This window comes from Emys orbicularis, chromosome 25, assembly GCF_028017835.1.
Source record: "Emys orbicularis isolate rEmyOrb1 chromosome 25, rEmyOrb1.hap1, whole genome shotgun sequence".
Lineage (NCBI taxonomy): Eukaryota > Metazoa > Chordata > Testudines > Emydidae > Emys > Emys orbicularis.
Window position 1 is genome coordinate 1715119 of NC_088707.1, and position 20438 is coordinate 1735556.

At 64.1% G+C, this 20438-nt stretch overlaps 2 protein-coding genes across 4 annotated transcripts; one reads left to right on the forward strand and one right to left on the reverse strand.

Annotated features, from left to right (window-relative positions):
• Positions 1–1204: 1204 nt before the first annotated feature.
• LOC135894674 (heat shock protein 30C-like) lies at positions 1205–1780 on the reverse strand. The gene has a single exon (XM_065422812.1). The coding sequence runs from the start codon at positions 1778–1780 to the stop codon at positions 1205–1207; it is 576 nt and encodes a 191-aa protein (XP_065278884.1).
• Positions 1781–3968: 2188 nt separating this feature from the next.
• Positions 3969–18389, forward strand: KAT2A (lysine acetyltransferase 2A). Of its 3 annotated transcripts, none has more exons than XM_065422452.1 (18): positions 3969–4187; positions 5390–5513; positions 5729–5874; positions 7667–7756; positions 8658–8839; positions 9489–9680; positions 9962–10068; positions 10305–10415; positions 11175–11311; positions 11646–11854; positions 12334–12460; positions 13331–13441; positions 13556–13699; positions 14186–14300; positions 14944–14980; positions 15514–15577; positions 15958–16042; positions 16398–18389. In XM_065422452.1, exons 1-18 carry the CDS (start codon positions 3969–3971, stop codon positions 16589–16591), a joined length of 2394 nt encoding a protein of 797 aa, XP_065278524.1. In that variant the 3' UTR covers positions 16592–18389. The 3 variants fall into 3 exon arrangements, with proteins under 3 accessions (XP_065278524.1, XP_065278525.1, XP_065278526.1); XM_065422453.1 differs by lacking the exon at positions 3969–4187 and adding an exon at positions 4766–4780; XM_065422454.1 differs by lacking the exons at positions 3969–4187; positions 5390–5513; positions 5729–5874; positions 7667–7756 and adding an exon at positions 8181–8188.
• The last annotated feature ends 2049 nt before the right edge of the window (positions 18390–20438 follow it).

Below are 20438 nucleotides of genomic sequence, written 5' to 3' on the forward strand. Positions count from 1 at the left end.
CATTCCCGTAGCGCCTGCATGGCCAGAGAATGGGCTCCCCTCGGCTCTGCTCAGCGCACCAGCATGTGCCAAGCCGGGATCCATCCAACTGCCCCACGGCTCTGGGTCAGTGGCAGTGACCGAGGACGGCGCTAGGCCCCCATCAGCTCCAGCCACATGCAGGCAGTAACTCCGGGGAGCGCCTGGCCCTGCCCAGGGACCCAGAGTCTCACGCAGGGGCGGGAAGTTTGCAGTACGGCCAGTCTCGGCTCCAGGGCCCTGCTGTGCCAAGCAGCCTGTGTGCACGGGAGCCCGGGCAGGGGGCGGGCATGTGCCAGCCGGCGGCTGTTTGTCCCAGGGCCAGTGTGCTCCTCACCCGGAACCCCTCTCCATCAGTCCCTCATTAGGGCCCCATCCCCCAAGCCCCCATGCAGAGCGGCAGCCACTCAGCCAATGGGCTCGCTGCTGCCAGTTGGACCCGCAGGACTGGGCCTGACCGCTCTGCCAGGCTCACGCCAATGACATTAGCTATGACTGTGTATAAACCTCTAGCAGGAAGCGGGGCCCCGACGGCTCAGCCAGTGCATGAGGCGGCCACATGTGGGGGACGGGGCTCGGGCTCCAGCCTGCCCCGATCAGTGGGAAATCGGAGTAAAAACCATTTCTACAAAGTCCACTGACAACGGGAACGTGGGGAAAACAGGTTTATTCCAGCGGCGACACAAACTAGAGACACCCAGAGAGAATCGTCACCTGGCAACACAGCCAGGGGGGAACAGGGAGATGGTGACACTTGCGCATTCGTTACAGGTACCAGAATCCTGCCGGGAGCCTCCGGCGGATCTAACCCGCCCCAGAGACAGGGCAGTTCCCCAGGCTCTGCTCCGGAAGAGGCGTGGGGGGGCACAGTACCCCACGAGCACGCAGGGCCGGAGCGGGCAGGGCTGGCAGCCCGGCCATGGCTGCGGACTCTGGGGCGAGGGGCGCTGGCACCTCTGGTGGGTCAGGACCCCCTCGTTCCCCCGCTCCCTCCCGCAGGTCCCCTGCCCAGCCCCCCCTCCCCAGCTTCCTCCACCTGCTGGATGCCGATGGGAAGGGCTCTCCTAGGGTGACCAGATGTCCCGATTTTATAGGGACAGTCCCAATTTTTGGGTCTTTTCCTTATATAGGCTCCTATTACCCTCCACCCCCTGTCCCGATTTTTCACATTTGCTGTCTGGTCACCCTAGGCTCTCCCCTCCACGGGCGCCGGGGCCAGGCGCGGAGCCTGGATGCAGAGCTGTCCGTCCCGGGACAGGGAGCAGGTCACGGCCTGGAGATCCACGTCCTCTGGCAGCACAGCCTGTGTGCGCAGCTCCCTGTATTCCCGGCTGCGGCCCCCCTCTTCCCACGTGCTTTGCTTTTCACGCTTCCCAGTCACCGTCATGCTCCTCCCCTCCAGCCTCACCGTCAGCTCCTCTGGGGAGAAGCCGGCCACGTCCACAGAGAGCTGGAACTTCTCCTCCCGCGGCCCCGGGGAGCCCAGCTCCGCCTTGGCATCCCCAGCCTCCCCCAGCTGCCTCTGGCCCGCAGGCTCCCAGCGGAGGGGCGGCTGGGCCTGGCAGACAGCGCGGCGTATCCTGGCCATCTCCTCCAGGTGTCTGCGCACGTCGCCCGCCACCTGCACGAAGCAGCTCTGGGGGGCCGGCCCCAGGAGGGGGCTCCCCGGCTCGCTGCTGCAGACCCACGTGGGGCCAAAGCCCCGCGACGGCCACCGTCTGAGTGGGAGCAGCCGCACCAGGGACCGGGAGCAGCTCGTCATGGTACTGCTGCCCAGACTCCAGCTGCCTTCGCCTGCCTGGCGCGCTGGGGGCTCTGGCTCTGGCAGCAGCCGCAGGGCCGCCTTATATAGCCACCCGGCCTTCCAGGCCCTTCCTCCTCCGCCCTGAGCCGGCCTCCTCTGCCCGTACACGGTGCTGGGGGCCGGACGAGCCTGGCCCTGTGAGTTACCTAATGGGGCTGCAGAGCCCAGCCAGCAGCTTCTGGCAGCCAGGAGCAGGGCCTGGCATCTCTCCCTGCCCCAAAGTCTCTGGGAATTTCTAGAGCCCCCCTGAAGTTGGCCCCTGTTGTCTGTATCAGAGGCTGGTGGGAGGGGCCTGGCTACAGACAACAGGGGCCAACTTCAGGGGGGCTCTAGAAATTCCCAGAGACTTTGGGGCAGGGAGTGCGCGATAGCTCCCGGGGCACGGGCACGGGCACGGTGTGGGGGCGGGAAAGGGTGAAGTCCCTTATTTGCGTAGGGCCCACGTGTGGGCCGTGTGTGTGTGTGTGTGTGTGTGTGTGTGTGTGACCGCACGGCTCGGTACATGTGTCCGATCTGTGACCCTCCGTCAACCAACTCGCCCAACAACAACAGCTGCCCCGGGGGAGCAGCGTCCGGCCCTGGGCCTGGCCCCTCCCTGCAGACACAAAGGCCTGGGATCACCCAGCAGTGCCAGGCCCTGCTCCTGGCTGCCAGAAGCTGCACACTCACAAGGTACTGTGCCCCCCACGCCTCTTCCAGAGCAGAGTCGGGGGAACTGCCCTGTCTCTGGGGCAGGTTAGATCCGCCGGAGGCTCCCGGCAGGATTCTGGTACCTGTAACGAATGCGCAATTGTCACCATCTCCCTGTTCCTCCTGGTGTGTTGCCAGGTGACAATTCTCTCCGGGTGTCTCTAGTTTGTGTCACCTGTTTTCCCCACGTTCCCGTTGTCAGTGGACTTTGTAGAAATGGTTTTTACTCCGATTTCCAAACAGACTCCAAAGGGAGAGACGTGATATTGCTCTGTGCTAGGGACCCGCAATTCCAGGGGCTAGTTCAGAGGAAACTGGACAAGTGCCGGGATTGTGAGGTCCTGGGTAATAGGGGATTGGGAATGAAATAGAATTCAGGGCCCTGTACAGGTTCAGGCTGGGAAATATTTGCGCATGAGGTAAAAGTGTAACAAATCCAATTTGGGAAGAGGGGACTCAAAAGAGGGGTTAGGAAGATTTTCCTGATATCTAATCTATGACCAGAGGAGGTGGTGGAATCCCTCTCATTGTCTAATCTGTTCTTAAAACCCCTCTCCTCTCAGAGATGTTTAGTTGGTCCTGCCTTGGTGTTGGCGGCTTGGCCAGATGACCCTTTCCAGCCTACCAGTTCTGAGTCTGTCTGGGGGATGGGGATGGACACAAGGCTAGAAAACTGCTCTGCAGGTAAATGGATTTTTAACATAACTGGGGGGGCTGGGCAGAGAGAGGTTTCATACTGGGTGAGCTCCAGCACCCACCCCAACAATGATCCCTTGGCAGACAGACAGACCCTTTCCCAGGGCCTCGGGGCTGGCCCAAGCTGTCAGCGCTCGCCGGGTGTTTTCTGAAAGGCCCAGCGCCCGTGTGACAGGAGCCCCTTGGAATCTCAGCGGTTATTCTGCGTTCTCTTTCTAGCCCTTATGGTTAGCAAGAAAAGCTGGACCCTGCGCCCTAAAGCTGCCCAGGCCGGAGGCCCGTGAGAAGACCTGCACTCCCTCCCCAGCCCCTTTGGGGACCTGCTTGCTGGTGTGTGCACCTTTGGGTGGGGGGTGCTGCACCCTGGGATGTGGGGCTGGGGTTCTGGCCACGCTGTGCTGCTCTGGGCCGAGTCCTGCTGTGGGGCAGGGCTGGGAGTTAGGGCTCCCTAGACCTGCTGGGAAGTCTGCACCCCACATGGTGAGAATCCCGTTTTCCCACATGCATGGGGGGCGGGGTGATCCCACTGTGGGAGGTTAGGTGAAAAGGAGGGGGGTATTTACCCCCACACACACACTGGGGTGCTGTAGGGAGGTATTTCCCTCCTCCCCCCCGAGGGCTTACCCGCATTAAGGGGGCTCTGGCTGGCTCCGCCCCGGGCAGGCTAAGCCCCTCCCCCGGCTCGGGGACTACATCTCCCAGCAGCCCCTGGGCCCGCGCAGGCGCAGTGCCGGCCTGGCGCGCACGCCGCGGTCCCGGCATGGCGGAGCCGGAGGCCTCGCAGCCCGGGCGGACCCCGCCGCCCCCGCCGGCCGCTCCCGGGTCTGGGCCGGGCCCCGCGGGCGGCGCCGCCGGCTCCAGCGACCCGGCCCGGCCCGGGCTGAGCCAGCAGCAGCGCGCGAGTCAGCGCAAGGCCCAGGTGCGGGGCTTCCCGCGGGCCAAGAAGCTGGAGAAGCTGGGGGTGTTCTCGGCCTGCAAGGTGCGGGGGGGTCCAGGGGGGGGTGTTCTCGGCCCGCAAGGTGCGGGGGGGGGGTGGTCTCGGCCCGCAAGGTGCGGGGGGGGGTGGTCTCGGCCCGCAAGGTGCGGGGGGGGGGCGGTCTCGGCCCGCAAGGTGCGGGGGGTGATGGTCTCGGCCCGCAAGGTGCGGGGGGGGGGGGTGTTCTCGGCCTGCAAGGTGCGGGGGGGTGTTCTCGGCCCGCAAGGTGCGGGGGGGGGTGTTCTCGGCCTGCAAGGTGCGGGGGGGTGTTCTCGGCCCGCAAGGTGCGGGGGGGGGTGGTCTCGGCCCGCAAGGTGCGGGGGGGGGGGCGGTCTCGGCCCGCAAGGTGCGGGGGGGGGGCGGTCTCGGCCCGCAAGGTGCGGGGGGTGATGGTCTCGGCCCGCAAGGTGCGGGGGGGGGGGGGTGTTCTCGGCCCGCAAGGTGCGGGGGGGGGGTGTTCTCGGCCCGCAAGGTGCGGGGGGGGGGTGTTCTCGGCCCGCAAGGTGCGGGGGGTGATGGTCTCGGCCCGCAAGGTGCGGGGGGTGATGGTCTCGGCCCGCAAGGTGCGGGGGGGGGGGGTGTTCTCGGCCTGCAAGGTGCGGGGGGTGGTGGTCTCGGCCCGCAAGGTGCGGGGGGGGGGGGTGGTCTCGGCCCGCAAGGTGCGGGGGGGGGGTGGTCTCGGCCCGCAAGGTGCGGGGGGGGGGGCGGTCTCGGCCCGCAAGGTGCGGGGGGGGGGCGGTCTCGGCCCGCAAGGTGCGGGGGGGGGCGGTCTCGGCCCGCAAGGTGCGGGGGGGGGCGGTCTCGGCCCGCAAGGTGCGGGGGGGGGCGGTCTCGGCCCGCAAGGTGCGGGGGGGGGGGGCGGTCTCGGCCCGCAAGGTGCGGGGGGGGGGGCGGTCTCGGCCTGCAAGGTGCGGGGGGGGGGGGCGGTCTCGGCCTGCAAGGTGCGGGGGGGGGCCGGGGGGGCGTTCTCGGCCTGCAAGGTGCGGGGGTGGGGGGGGGGCGTTCTCGGCCTGCAAGGTGCGGGGGTGGGGGTGAGTCCGGGGGGGTTTCTCGGCCTGCAAGGTGCGGGGGGGGGCGGTTCTTGGCCTGCAAGGGGCGGGGTTCCCTGGCTGTTCCACCCCTCCGGGGTCACACGGAATTGGGAAGGGAAAGGGCCGCGCTGCCCCAGGACCCCGCACCAATCGCCTGGCCTGTCCCTGGCTTAGGCCAACGATGCCTGCAAGTGCAACGGCTGGAAGAACCCCAACCCGCCCACTGCCCCCCGCATGGACCTGCAGCAGCCCGTGACCAACCTGAGCGAGCTGTGCCGGAGCTGTGGACATGCTCTGGGTAAGGCCTGGCAGCGCCTCCCCCTGGCGCGGGGACCCAGGGCGGGCACGGGCTGGGAGAGCGTCGGGCTCTGCTCTGGTGGGGCTGGCAGAACGGGCCGGGGCTGCATTTAGTGCTGTGCATGTCTCTGCGGCTCCCGGGCGATGCCCCCGCTGGGCGATGCCAGGGTGTCACCACCTAAGCCTGTCCATCTTCTTCGCTGCTCCCCCGTCCAGCTGACCACGTGTCCCACCTGGAGAACGTCTCGGAAGAGGAGATCAACCGGCTGCTGGGGATGGTGGTGGACGTGGAAAATCTCTTTATGTCCGTCCACAAAGAGGAGGACACGGACACCAAGCAAGTGTATTTCTACCTGTTCAAGGTACGGTGGGGGAGCAGCGGCTTGGCTCTGCCTTCGAGCCGCAAGGCTCCTCCGTGTAGCCGTTAGGGCGTTACGATACGCAGCGAAGGCGTCCAGTTTCCAGCCTAAAATCTGGCACATCTCTGCCTGCCTCTGGTCTGGTCGCTGGTCACGTTTCCAGGGCACGTTTGGTTGTAGTCAGCTCTGGGGCGGGGATTCCACTTTGTTCCATGGGCGTCCCTCTTCATTTCTGCCTCCTGCCCAGAAGCGTTCACAGTCCTTCTCCGTGATATGTCACCAGGCTGTCCTCAAGGCAGGCGTCCCCTCGGCCTCAGGGCTGCGCCTTTCTGGAGGGCGTGCTTGTTATTCCACCTTCGATAAATGGAGAGTTTGTTCCCTTCCTGGGGAAACAGTCTGCACGTGTCCAGCAGCACGTGTTATCCACTGAGAATGCATCTGATTTGTGTAGGACTTAGAGTAACTATCCCGTTGCTTTGTATCCTGCCTGGCAAGGGATGGAACTCTGCATTCCCGACATCTTCATGGCTATGTGTTCTGGTGGGCTCAGAAGCCCCCAGTATCCCTCTTCTTGAGCGAGGAATGCTAGTTCCTCGTCATACGAGGTTGAAAGAGCCACTCCTCTCCTAACCTGCATCTTGCCTAAAATTCCTGGATTCACAGCTGATCTCTGCTCCTTTATTGGTGCTGTGAACTGTTCACCAGGCCCAAGGTGCGGCTGGCGGGACGTGGGAAGGAGCAGCGGATGGATTACATGAGACGCGGGGGAGAGTCTGTGTGTGGTCTCCGTTAGGCCTGGGAATAACGCGCTCATGTAGGGATCTAAGGCCAGTGAGCTGCTGATTTATTACAGTGGTTCTCAACCAGGGGTACGTACCCCAGGGGTACACAGATCTTCCGGGGGGTCCATCAACTTACCTAGATATTTGCCGTGTTTTACAACAGCCTACACAAAAAACACTAGCGAAATCGGTACAAAGTAACACGTCATACAGTGACTCGTTTATACTGCTCTAGATATTGTATACTAAAACGTAAGCACAATATTTATATTCCAATTGCTTTATTTTATAATTATATGGTAAAATGAGAAAATCAGCCATTGGGCTGTAGTAGTGTACTGTGACGTTTTTGTGTTTTTATGTCTGATTTTGTAAGCGAGTAGTTTTTAAGTGAGGTCTCGAGTTGCAGTGGGGGAGGTCTAGGTTGGATATTAGGAAAATCTCTTTCACTAGGAGGGTGGTGAAGCACTGGAATGGGTTACCTAGGGAGGTGGTGGAATCTCCTTCCTTAGAGGTTTTTAAGGTCAGGCTTGGCAAAGCCCTGGCTGGGATGATTTAGTTGGGGTTGGTCCTGCTTTGAGCAGGGGGTTGGACTAGATACCTCCTGAGGTCCCTTCCAACCCTGAGATTCAATGATCTGTAACTTGGGCTACACAAGCCTCCTGAAAGTGGTACCATTGTCTGGAAAGGCTGAGCGCTGGTGATTTATTGTATGTCTGGCAACCTGCCTCAGGCAGCCCAACTGAAGACTGGCTTAAAAGCAGAAGCTTTGCTGGAAACCAGATGTTGTCCCTGCCACCCCCGTCCCGAGCTGAATCCCCTGGGAGATACACTTCCAGGGAAGGTGTAAATCAACACAGCCCATTAAAGGCACCAGCGTGGCATCATTTAAGCCAGCCGAGGCTCTGGCCGGCTGCTCCTGGCCCAGCTTGTAATGGTCACAGCTTTCTGTGGCTGCTGTAAGCCTCGCCTCGCCCCAGTCTCTGGTGTGACACATCCCCTTGTCTCCCCAGCTGCTGAGGAAATGCATCCTGCAGATGAGCCGTCCTGTTGTCGAAGGGTCCCTTGGCAGCCCCCCCTTCGAGAAGCCGAACATCGAGCAGGTAACGCCAGTGCTCTGTAGCAGCTGTCCATTGTCACGGTGACCCAAAGACTGGTACGCCCTCTGCTGTAACATGCAGCTGGCCCCGAGCTAACATGTCTGCCTGGACGCCCCCAGCGGGGGGAGAGGTGCTGGTGTCTTCCAATGACCCTCTTTTAAGCCTGACCGTGTGGCTTTTAGCTTCCTGGTGTCTCTTCCCCCTGCCCGAATAATCCTTGTATAACTCGGAGACGTTCCCTGCAACTGGCTGACTTGTTATCCACCCAGGGTCTGACATGGACGCGTCACTGTACATCTGGGTGCCTCAGTAGCAAACCAAGCCGCGTGTTAGCGCTGGTCCAAGGAAATCCATCCCCGGGGGCCAGTGCAGGCGCGTTTGTTTCTCGTGGAGGTGACTGGTCTCCCGCCCTCACCCTGGAAGTGGGAGATCTTCGTAAGTCGGAGGGCAGGGGCGGGGAGGGCTCTGGTGAAGCTTGAGGGACAGGTCAGGAATTGCCAGGCGGGGTCAGACCAGGCTCCGTCTTGTCCAGTGTCGCGTCTCCAGGCTTGGGCCAGTGCATCTCCGAGCCGCAGCACTTGGAGAGCCTCCTGTGCTCCCAGTATTCCGGTCTGGGCTCTGCCGCCGCCCCTCGGTCCCAGCCCTGGGTCTCGCCGGTTGACCAAACCGGTCCGTGATGATCTCGTAGTGTTGATAAATCACCTGGGAATACTCGTCCCGCTACACCCGATCCATAACTGAACGCGGGTCTCGGCTGCTCCATCCCACACCTCCTGCAACTCCTCAGCTGCGTTAACCTTGCCTCGTGCAGCCCCCCCGCCCTGTGTTCATGCACAGAGCCAGCCCTGCGTCGGCTGCTGTGTGACAAAGCCCCTGACGCTCCGCCGGCACCCTGCCCCCACAGGGAGTCTTCAACTTTGTCCAGTACAAATTCAGCCACCTGCCCCCCAAGGAGCGGCAGACCATGTACGAGCTCTCCAAGATGTTCCTGCTCTGCCTCAACTACTGGAAGCTGGAGACGCCCTCCCAGTTCCGGCAGCGCTCGCAGAACGACGACGTGGCCACCTACAAAGTCAACTACACCCGGTGAGTGCTGGGGAGAGGGGCCGGTGCAGACCCCGTCGACCGTTCGTTGCATGCTTTGCTAACGGGGCTTTAGCTTGTGCCCCGCCCCCAAGTCTGGGGGAGCTCCCCTCACTTCACATCCCCAGTGGGGGGGTCTGGTCTCGCCCTCCTCTCCTGAGCTGCCACGTGCTGGTCCTGATCTCCCTCACCGCACTCCCTGCTGTATTCCCAGCGACGAGCCCTGGAGATCCTGAGCCTGCCGCTCTTAAGCACAGCACCTGCTGTGTCCCCGGAGTGCTGCCAGCAGCTGGCTCTGCCCCCCGGCGGCTCAGTATGGCGCACAGCTTGCACCTGGGCTGGCCCGGCGGGTGGGCTTGTGGGTACTCGTGATGGTTCAGCGCCATGAAGCCAGCGTGCCTTGCCCCGGCCGGCTTGGAGAGACGGCGTCTCTGTGCTCCACACTCCGCTGGGAAAGGTCCCCTCTCTCGGCTACCCCAGCCGCTGCCTCTCTGCCCCCACTGCCCCTCCATTCCCAACAAGATGCAGCTGCTGCGCTTTGCACCCCAGCCCATGGCTGCGACCCCAGTCATAACGCCAGCCCCTTGGGGGCGCTGGTACTGGCGTCCAGGAGCGGGCAGGTCCCTGGGAGTGTGCCCCCTTTCTCCCCCAGCTGGCTGTGTTACTGCCACGTGCCCCAGAGCTGCGACAGCCTCCCCCGCTACGAGACCACCCACGTCTTCGGGCGCAGCCTGCTCAAGTCCATTTTCACCGTCACCCGCCGGCAGCTGCTGGAGAAGTTCCGGGTGGAGAAGGACAAGCTGGTGCCGGAGAAGCGGACGCTCATCCTCACCCATTTCCCCAAGTAGGTGGGGCTGGCTCCCGGGGCGTGGGGCTGAGTTCTCGCTGGCCCTGGCGAACCCAGAGGTGGCTGTGATTGGTGGGTCACGTCTGGTCTCTGCGTGCCAGGTCCCCTGGCCCTGCTCACTGGGTGAGACTCCTCCCTATGGGGTACCTGCCCGTTAATCTGGGTTGCCATGTGTGGGGGCCCCCCCCCAATGCTGCTCAGGGTTGGCAGCTCTAATGCGGCCGTGCCACTAGCCTGCCTGCTGCTGGCTAACCTGCCCCGTCGCCCGCCCTGCCCAGGTTTCTGTCGATGCTGGAAGAGGAGATCTACGGGGAGAACTCGCCCATCTGGGAATCTGACTTCACCATGCCGGCCACGGAAGGCGCCCCGCTGGTCCCACGCCCAGGTACTTGGCTGGGAAAATGCCCGAGCGCCCCGGGAGCAATTGAGCTCATGCCAGGCCAGCTCCGTTGCAAGCGGGGGCTTGGCTTGGCTTGGCTTGGCTTGGCACGGGCCGGTGTTCTGGGCTGCAGAGGGCCAGTGCAAACGCGTCCTGTCCAGGGCCACGTGGGCACCGACCCTGGGGCGGGAGGCTGTGGGCGAGCGGGTTCGGCTAGTGAACGGTTCTGTTCTCGTTCCCAGCAGCCGTCAGCACCGTGGCCGTGCCCAGCACCCCGATGTTCAGCAAGAAGCTCAGTAGCAGCTCCTTGTCCTCCATGAGCCTGGACGCCAGCACGGCCGAGCCCGTGCCAGGTAATGCCAGCCCCAGCTGTGGGTGCGCGGAGGGGCTGAGACGGCCCTGGGGCACTGCTGGGCGGCAAAAACCTTTATGGCCTCAACGCCTCTGGGACTGGCCAGGGGCTAGTGCCCGAGGACTCAGTGCCCTGGGAGGGGTCAGCCTCCGGCCAGCACCACCTCCCCTGGAGCCAAAGGGGCAAAGCGCTGCCAGCCCGGGGTGATCCGCAGTTAACCCGTGAGAGTCCATGGGGTTGCTCGGGTCTCAAGTGTGGGCTGGGGGAGGGTCTGTGGGGGGCGGGAGGGAGGCGCTGCCGTGAGCAGACAGGTTCTGCCCTCGCGATACATGTGGACGGTGGATGCCCGAGTGGATCGTCGTCAGCCAGCTCGGGAACACCCTGGCACCTGTTAGTCACAAGCCGTTCTGCTCAAAGGGGGGAAATGAAAGAACAACCTTTAGATCCTCGTCTGTCACCCGCCCCCCGAGCCTAGACTGCCTGGGACGGGACGGGGATGCCATGCCCACTTCCCTGGCCGGCAGCGCCACGCAGGAAGCCATGGAGCACCCGGTCGACCTGGCCCCTGCTGGGTGACAGCAAGGCCTCCCAGCCGTGCTCACGCCCCAGCAGCACCGGTTCCCGTGGGTCCCAGCCCTGCCGACTCCCTTGCCGTGTGGCTTGGCGGGAGGCGGCGTCCTGAGCCACGTGGGGCGGGAGATGCAGGGAAGCAAGTGGCCTGTGGCCCTGCCAGCGTGACCATCCTCTGCTGCCCGAGCAGGCGAGAAGCGGAAGCTGCCCGAGAGCCTGACGCTGGAGGATGCCAAGCGGATCCGGGTCATGGGCGACATCCCCATGGAGCTGGTCAACGAGGTGATGCTGACCATCACGGACCCGGCCGCCATGCTGGGCCCGGAGGTACGGGGCAGGGAGCGGCGGGGATGGGCGTGGGCCCTGCAGTGCTGGGCCAGGGTTGCTGGTGACTGTAGGAGCGGCTGTGCCAGACCTCGGCTGGCGCCTGCTCTGACCCCATGCTGGGGCCTGGCATGACTGTTGTGGGGGAGGGGGCGGGACTGGCAGCCGCCAAGGAGCAATCCAGTGCCATGCTGGGCGGGAGGGTCCGGGCTTGCCCTGGGCAGCTTGGCCTCTAAATATTCCCCTAGGCTGGCTCCTGGCTGGGCGTCAGTGGGTCGGGGGGTGAGGGGGTAAGTAGGCGGGGCTTTGTCCCTTACACCCCCCGCTCCGCCCCCAGACCAGCCTGCTGTCGGCCAATGCGGCGCGGGACGAGACGGCGCGGCTGGAGGAGAGACGTGGTATCATCGAGTTCCACGTCATCGGCAACGCGCTCTCGCAGAAATCCAACAAGCGGATCCTGATGTGGCTGGTGGGGCTGCAGAACGTCTTCTCCCACCAGCTGCCCCGCATGCCCAAGGAGTACATCACCCGCCTCGTCTTCGACCCGTACGTGGGGCGCGGGCTGCTCCGGCGAGCCAGGCTCAGGCTCTGGTGGGGGGCGGGGGGGGCTGCTCTGGGGAGCCAGGCTCGGGCGGGGGGAGGGGCGGAGGGGCTGCTCCGGGGAGCTGGGCTCGGGCGGGGGGCGGGCTCGGGCTCCGTCGCGGTCCCGGCTCACGCAGGAAATAGACGGCCCCAGTTCGGTCCCTGCGTCCTGGCTGCTCCAGAGCCCCAGGCCCAGCGTGACCCCAGCAGCTGTGGGGGGGTGGGAATGGTCTGGACCCCTGAGCCAGGCTGACACCGGCCCCCAGATCCCTCCCCAGCCCCATAACATTAACTCAGACGGGTCCGTTCCTGCCTGAGCTGCAAACTCCTCCCCCTCCCCCACTACTGCTGCAGCGACGCATTGGGGGTGGAGGGCAGGATAGTGCATTGAGTGGGGGCTCCCCCAGCCCCCTGTGTGACTCTGGCTGTGCCTTTCCCGGCAGCAAACACAAGACCCTGGCTCTGATCAAGGACGGCCGGGTGATCGGGGGCATCTGCTTCCGGATGTTCCCCACCCAGGGCTTCACGGAGATCGTCTTCTGCGCCGTCACCTCCAACGAGCAAGTGAAGGTGAAGGCAAAACTGCAGCTCGCCTGGTGGGGAGGCAATGAGAGAGAACAGCGGGGAGCTGCAGGTCGGGATTGGGGAGCCTAGGGCTGGGATAGCAGAGGCTGCGAGTCAGGAGTGAGGGGCCCTGGCAGAGCAGGGGGGAGCCCAGGGCTGGGATAGCAGGGGCCAGCGGGTTGGGATTGTGGGGTGCTGGCAGAGCAGGGGGGAGCCCAGGGCTGGGATAGCAGGGGCCAGTTGGTTGGGAGTGAGGGGCCCTGGCAGAGCTGGGGGGTGCCCAGGGCTGGGATAGCAGGGGGCTGCAAGTCAGGAGTGAGGGGCCATGGCAGAGCAGGGGGGAGCCCAGGGCTGGGATAGCAGGGGCCAGTGGGTTGGGATTGTGGGGTGCTGGCAGAGAGGTTTGGGTGGGGAGCCCAGGGTTGGGATTGTGGGGTGCTGGCAGAGCAGGGGGGAGCCCAGGGCTGGGATAGAAGGGGGCTGTGGGTTGGGAGTGAGGGGCCCTGGCAGAGCAGGGGGGAGCCCAGGGCTGGGATAGCAGGGGCCAGCGGGTTGGGATTGTGGGGTGCTGGCAGAGAGGTTTGGGTGGGGAGCCCAGGGCTGGGCTAGCAGGGGGAGGTTGCAGGCCATGGCTCTGAGGCTGCGCGAGCTGCGAGGGAGGCAGGAGCTGATGCTTTACCCCAGGCCTGGGACGGGGACCATGTTTAACGCTGGCGGTTCCTGCGGCCGAGCAATCGCTCTGCTGGGATCTGTTCCCCAAACACGTCCCGGGGCAGGGCCAGCCTGGGGCATCTCCCCACAACCCCTCCCTGGGAGACTGAGCCCTGCCTGCCCCGGGGCGTCTGCCTGACGGGCGTCTGTCTGTCTGCCTCCCAGGGGTACGGGACGCACCTGATGAACCACCTGAAGGAGTATCACATCAAGCACAACATCCTCTACTTCCTGACCTACGCCGACGAGTACGCCATCGGCTACTTCAAGAAGCAGGTCCAGCTCCCGGCGCCGCCTGCCCCCGCCCACCTGGGGGAGTGTCCTAATGCCTGCCCTCCCCACCCCACCCCCACGGTGTCGCTCGCTCTCACAACCCCCCTTCCTTTCCAGGGCTTCTCCAAGGACATCAAAGTGCCCAAGGGCCGCTACCTGGGCTACATCAAGGACTACGAAGGGGCGACGCTGATGGAGTGTGAGCTCAACCCCCGCATCCCCTACACCGAGCTCTCGCACATCATCAAGAAGCAGAAGGAGGTATCTCCTGCGGGGGGGGGCTCCACTCAGCCTGGCTCCTCGCGCCAGCCCCGCCCGCGCTGCCGTATCACCTTGATGCTAGTGCAGGGAAAGGGGCAACGCTGCTGGCCCAGGAGGCCGCTGTCCTGGGAGCGCCCCTCTTGGGCACTGTCTCCATGGCCCACGCAGCTCCCAGCACGGCTTTGCCATGTGCGTGCTAGTTACGGTCCAGTTCCTCCAGGCCAGCGTCCGGCCGCGACACAGCACCCGCCTCCGTTCAGACCCGAACCAGCCACCCGGAGCTGCTGCCTGGCTCTGGCTTGCCCTGGGCAAGCACTGCTTCCCTGCCCCTGGGCACAAGGCAGCCTTCAGGGCCCGCAGGCATGGCCCTGCGGCCGGCTCCCCTGCAAAGGCCTGAGGGTGGGGGGAGCGGGCCTGGACCAGCCAGACTCTGCCCTCGCCGGGCCTTCCCCTGCTCGCTTCTAGCCTCTGCCGCTCCCACTGCAGATCATCAAGAAGCTGATCGAGAGGAAGCAGGCTCAGATCCGCAAGGTCTACCCGGGCCTGACCTGCTTCAAGGAGGGCGTGCGGCAGATCCCTGTCGAGAGCATCCCTGGGATCAGTAAGTTTGGGCCACAAACATCTGCCACCCCGGCAGCAGGGCAGGGCTCTGACAGCTACCCCTGCCCCCCAGAGCCTGTCACTGCAGCTGTAGCTACACCCCTAGTGCCTGTGCGCTGCACCACTGCCACACCTGTAGGCAGCCGGTGTCACCTTGCGAATAGTCTGTGCTGCAGGCAGTGCTGCTGCCACCTTGTGGCCAGGCTGTGCCACTGCACTATCCTCTGTGGTGTGCAGCATCCGAAGGGTCCGGGCTGAGACGTCCAGGGAGCGGTGCCCTTGTACTGGGGGGTGAGGCTGGGCAGCGGCTGGCTCCGCCCTTAATGCAGTAACAAAAGCAGGCGCATCAGGAAAGAGCAGAGGGGTCGAATGGCTCTGCAGCCCGCCACCTGGCAGTGGCTCTGATCTGTGCATCCCAGCCTCGGCTCTGTGCTGGACTAGTACAGCTCCGGGCACATCTCCGTGGAGCAGTGCGTTCTGGGGGCAGCGGAGGGGTGGTCGTGGCCCTCACAGCCAGGTTCTGGAGGGCTGGGTCGAGCAGCTCGGAGGCAGTGGAGGCAGAGTGCTGCCCAGGGACTGCGCTTGGGGAGGGGATTGGGACTCGGTGGATGGCATGTGAGCCAACGCCTCTTCCTGCCTTCCAGGAGACACGGGATGGCGGCCGCTGGGGAAGGAGAAAGGGTAAGTGCCGTTCCCAGCCCTGTGTCCGTCGCCGCTGGCCCGGGGAGCTCACCGGGGTACTGAGTGGGGGGGGGAGCAGCGGCACAGGTGTGATATCCCACCCCTGTCAGCAGCCCAGGCCAAAAGGGGCGATTGCCTGAGCCCTGGTGCTGGCTCCCTGGCCTGGCAGACAGTGCAGGGATGGCACGTGGCTGTAATCCATTCTCAGCATCCCAGCAGGGTCCCCCGGGCTGCCAGACCTCGAGGCAGCAGCATCCTTGGGGCGTCTGGGCCATAGCTGTGTGGGAGCAGCCGTGACACACGTGGTCTGAGGCTGGTCACGCTGCCCCGGGGATCCCTCGTGTGGCTCTGTCCCTGGCAGGCTGCTGTCCCCAGCACAGAGGCAGCGTGTCCTGAGTGCCCTAGAGCAGGCTGCCCAGGAGGGAGGGCCAGGGGCTCGCCCAGCCACGAGAGCTTGGTGCCCGCTCACCTACAGGTGCTGGGAGGGGACAAACGCGGTGGGTGCTGACCTCATCTGACCCTTTCTCCGGCAGGAAGGAACCCAAGGACCCAGACCAGCTGTACAACACCTTGAAAAACCTCCTGGCCCAAATCAAGGTGCCGGGGCGGGGGGGGCGGCTCCCCTGGGGTCTCCCTCTGGGCACCGAGAGCTGCTGGAGGCCAAGACCTCGCTGGGTAGCGAGAGCTTCAGTGGGTCCATTAGAGCCTCCACGTCTGGGCACAAGCCGGTCGCCAACTGGGGGCTCTGGGCGGGTTCTCCCAGCTCCATGGGGTGTCTGGGGCCAGCAGCTGGTTCTGATCCGTGGCCCCCGAGCCCAGCGCATCTCGCTCTGACTGAGCTCCCTGTGCTCAGGGTGGGGGCCAGGAGCCACGCACCTCCCGGGCCTGGTTCTGGAAGGGGGGCTGGCTGTGCAGCGGGAGGGGAGTCCAAGCTGTCCCCTATGTGTGAGTCTCTGACTGCCCCTTGCCCCCCACAGACGCACCCCAGCGCCTGGCCCTTCATGGAGCCCGTGAAGAAGTCGGAGGCCCCCGATTACTATGAGATCATTCGCTTCCCCATTGGTAGGTGGCCGATCTGCCCGAGGCCCACGCGGCACCGGGAGGGCCGCACGCCCTGGGGGGGTGGGGTGAGCATGGGCTGTGTGGCGTATACATTGGCAGTGGGGGACCGGACTCCTGGGAGGGAAGTGAAATCTAGTGGCTGGAGGGGGGCTGGGTTCTGCCCTTTCCTGTGGCAGGGGTATGGGGGATTCTTAGTGGCCAGCGCAGAGGTGGGGAGCCCGGACTCCTGGGTTCTGTTCCTGGCTCCGTCACTGACTTGCTGCACCCCCGTTTCCCCTCTGCGGGGCTGAGGGCGCTGGGACCCGAGGTGGGGGGGGGACCTAGCCAGCTGCGCGCTGATCACTGACCCCCGCAGACCTGAAGACCATGACCGAGCGCCTGAAGAATCGCTACTACGTCACCAAGAAGCTCTTCATCGCCGACCTGCAGCGCATCATCACCAACTGCCGGGAGTACAACCCCCCCGACAGCGACTACTGCAAGTGCGCCAACACCCTCGAGAAGTTCTTCTACTTCAAGCTCAAGGAGGCCGGGCTCATCGACAAGTAGGGTCGCGGGGGGGCCTGGCGCTCCAGCATCATCTCCTGGCCTCACTCCCCCCTTGTATCTGGAGCCCCCGGCCGAGGCATCGCTTCCTGCCTCGCTCTCCCAGGAGGGGCTCTTGGGCTTCTCTGAGCCCGGCTCAGCTGCTGACAGGTGGGGCAGGGCAAGGGGCATGGGTAGCTGCTGAACGACCAGTGTGTGGGGCCAGCTCCCCTCCTGCTGCTAGGGGAGGCCCCTGGGACACGCTGGCTCACCCCTGGCCTCTCCCCTTGGTGCCAGGGCTGTGTTAGCCACCGGGGCCCCTCTGCACCAGTCCAGGTGGCACTCAACCTGGGGTGTCTCCGCCCAAACTCAGAGCCTCGCCCTGGAGGTGGGAGCCCGGGCAGCCTGGCCACAGGGCGCTCTTGGCTCTGCAGTGCGTTCAGCCGGGGCATGGACCCGCTGGGCTGGGCAGCACAGGCTCCACCCCGGACGAGCCGCACCATGTCTCTCCGGCCCGGGGGTGTAGGCGGGTGTTGGCCAAGGCTGCCCCACGCCCCTGGGCTCTGCACACGTACGTCTCTGCTTTATGGGGCCGAGGCCCAGCCCCTGCTCCCCCCAGAGCCCAGCTGCCTGCTCCAGCCCCACTGCTCCTGCCGCAGCCGCCTGTGTTCCCTTCACTCCTGTTCCTGCCCACAGGGAGCATCTGTCCCTGCCACTCACCGCCTGAATGTAAAACGGGGGTCGGCGTGTTCCTCCCCTGCCGCCCGGGGGCTGCGGGGACGGGAGCTGCCCTCCTCAGGCTGTGCTAGGTGGAGATGATCGGAGATGGATCAGCTCTCAGCCATTCCTCCCCCCCCGCAGCTCGGCCTGGGGCTGATCCTCTGTCCTCTCCTGCCCCCGGCGCTGCACGGTCCCCTCTGGCTGGGCCCTTGGCTGTCAGTCCTGCCCCAGCCCTGCCTCCCTGGGCTGAGCTATTGGGCTAGTGTTAGCCCCTGCGCTGTCACTCCTGATGGGGGCTGTCTGCGCTGCACCAGGGTCTGACCCCATCTCCCCTGCTCTGTGCCCCAGGGGTCCTCCCAGCTCACAGCGCTGAGCCGGGGGGGGAGGGGGGAATGCTATGCCCCTCTTCATGCCATGGGCCGGTGCCCCTACATGTCAGTGGGGCTTGGGCTGCAGGGTCTGGGGCAGGGCAGGGTTCTCCTGGGTGGGGCATTTCAAAGGAGGGTGCGGGGGGGGGGTGACAGCTCAGGGGAATTGGGTCCCAGGCTGGAGCCCCGTGTTGTGCCGGGGTGAACAGAGCGGTTAGTGTGGGAAGCGGCTAAACCAGGCCCCCTCCTTGCTCTTTCCTCGGGGGCCTGACTGGAGTCACCTGGGCAAGGGGATTATGGGGCTGCGTCTCCCTGCTGCACAGCTGGGTTACTGACCTATCCTACAACCCCTCGGGGAACAGCCTTCTGCCTCCCCTCCGTGGCAGGGGGCACCTGAGTCCTGGCAGAGCGACAGGCCCCCTCTGGCTCATCGGCAGGTGGTACAAACCTCTGCAGCTCCTGGCCCTTGGCGTTCTCTGGCTCCTGGCTGATGGCGCTAGACGCAGGCAGCAAAGATTTCTCCCCGCAGTGGAACGGATGGAAGAACAGCCAGGCTGCGGAAGCATTTTGCTGTCGTGTTCCCCACACCCTGCTCCCAGACTGGTCACTGTTGCCTTATTCCCCCCATGCACTGGCCTGTCCCTTGTGCGCTGCCGTGGGCCCTTCCCATCTCCCCATTTCATTTTTATTTTCCTTTATTTTTATTTTTTTTTAAATAAATGTACATGGCCCCAGTGAAGCACCTGTCTGTCTGTCTCCTGGTGTCCTGGGCCCCACAGCAGCAAGGCATTGTGGGTGGGTAGCGCCCCCCCCCCCCCCCCCCCGAGATGAGCATGGTGCTGCTGTGTGCCAGACTGTCACCCCTTCCTCTGACAGCAGTGCCACCCCCTCTGCCCAGCTGCAGCAGGAAGCAGTGAGTGCCAGCGCTGGAGATGGGCAAACAGCCTGCCAGGCGATTCCTTCTCCCACCCCCAGCCGGGGGGCAACTCCCCCTCGGCCCTGACTCAGCAGGGAGCCCAGGGCATGGAGCAAACCCTCCCCCCACGTGCTCTACGGTGCCCGGTGCCCCTGGGCGTGGGGGTAACGGTACCACCGGCTGAGGCCAGCCGTGGCTGCGCTCTGGGTGGGGTTAGTGCCTGCCGTGTGGAAGCCGGAGTCCCGGCTGGCTGCTCCCCCAGGGGGATGAGGGTACAGCAATGCTATGCCCTCCTCCCCCTGGCACACCTGGTAGCTGGAGCTAGAGTCTTGGGCCTGTCTATTGTACCATGGGGCCGGCCCCAGCTGAGCTCAGGGCCCTGGTGTGCCAGGTGCTGCCCCAGAGCTCCCAGTGTCAAGCCGAGCCGGGGCGACGGGACTTGCCCAAGGTCACACGTGAGGGCCAAAGCAGAGCTAGGAGTTGAACTCCACCCACTGCATCCCGCTGCGTGTGGTGAGCGGCTAAGTGCAGCAGCGTAAGGACGAAGGCGACGGTCGGTGGCTGTGCACAGAGATCTCTGCTGGCAGGTGCCGCTAAACAGCAGCCGGGTCAATATGGCTGGGCCAAGGCATCCTTCATTCAGGCTACATCGGAGGAGCAATTAAATACCCCAACATGTAGTGATAGCTGGAAACAATAGGAGGCCACCACCCATGTCACTGGGCCACAGGCTGGAGCTAAGCGGTGGGGTCTGAGAGGTTTCCTCAGGCCTGGTTGCAGAGGCAGGAGGCCGGGGCTGGTTGGTTGCAGCTGTGTGCGAGAGAGAGCAGAATGCCGAGAGAACGGTGGGAGAAGCAGTGGAGAGCGTGGCCCTGAGTGGTAGCCAAGACAGTGGCCTGGTGCACGGGGCTGGCTGGGAAAGGGTGAGGCAGGAGCCAAACTGCCGCTATTTGTTTCCTTGCGATTCAGGGCCAGACTGGGTCAGACAAAGGTCCATCTAGCCCAGTGTCCTGTCTGCCGACAGTGGCCAATGCCACGTGCCCCAGAGGGGATGAACAGAACAGGGAATCACCAAGTGATCCATCCCCTGTCGCCCATTCCCAGCTTCCGGCAAACAGAGGCTAGGGCCACCATCCCTGCCCAGCCTGGCTAACAGCCATTGATGGACCTATCCTCCATTAACTTATCTAGTTCCTTTTTGAACCCTGTTATGGTCTTGGCTTTCACAACATCCTCTGGCAAAGAGTTCTACAGTTGACTCTGTGTTACGGGAAGAAATACTTCCTTGTGTTTGTTTTAAACCTGCTGCCTGTTAATTTCATTGGGTGACCCCTAGCTCTTGTGTTATAAGAAGGCGTAAATAACACTTCCTTATTTACCGTCTCCACACCAGTCATGATTGGATAGACCTCTATCATCTCCCCCTTAGTCGTCTCTTTTCCAAGCTGAACAGTCCCAGTCTGATTAATCTCTCCTCAGATGGCAGCCGTTCCAGACCCTTCATTATTTTTGTTGCCCTTCTTTGACCCTTTTCCAATCCCAATAGCTCTGTTTTTTGGAGCTGGGGCGACCACGTCTGCAGCACTATTGAAGGGGGGGGTGTACCCTGGATTTATACAGAGGCAGTATGATATTTTCTGGCTTATTATCGATCCCTTTCCTAATGAGTCCCACCATTCACTTTGCTTTTTTAATGCCAGGCCCCCAGGAAATTGCTGGACCGTCTGCTCCTGGGGCTAGCGGGGGCAGGCCCTGCCTGGGGGCTGAGCTCGGGGTGGGGCTGCCCTGGTTTCTGTGTCTAGCACTGGATTCAGTTTCGATTTCTGTCTATGACAGCTTGGCTGAGGGATCCCCGAGGGGGACTCCA

Excerpts from the sequence above, each read along its gene's own strand:
- LOC135894674 (XM_065422812.1), bottom strand. The coding sequence starts at position 1,780 with ATGACGAGCTGCTCCCGGTCCCTGGTGCGGCTGCTCCCACTCAGACGG.
- KAT2A (XM_065422452.1), top strand. The coding sequence starts at position 3,969 with ATGGCGGAGCCGGAGGCCTCGCAGCCCGGGCGGACCCCGCCGCCCCCG. Across the intron at positions 10,069-10,304 it reads CCCGCTGGTCCCACGCCCAG|CAGCCGTCAGCACCGTGGCC; the intron begins GTACTTGGCTGG and ends TCTCGTTCCCAG. Across the intron at positions 13,700-14,185 it reads TCATCAAGAAGCAGAAGGAG|ATCATCAAGAAGCTGATCGA; the intron begins GTATCTCCTGCG and ends CTCCCACTGCAG.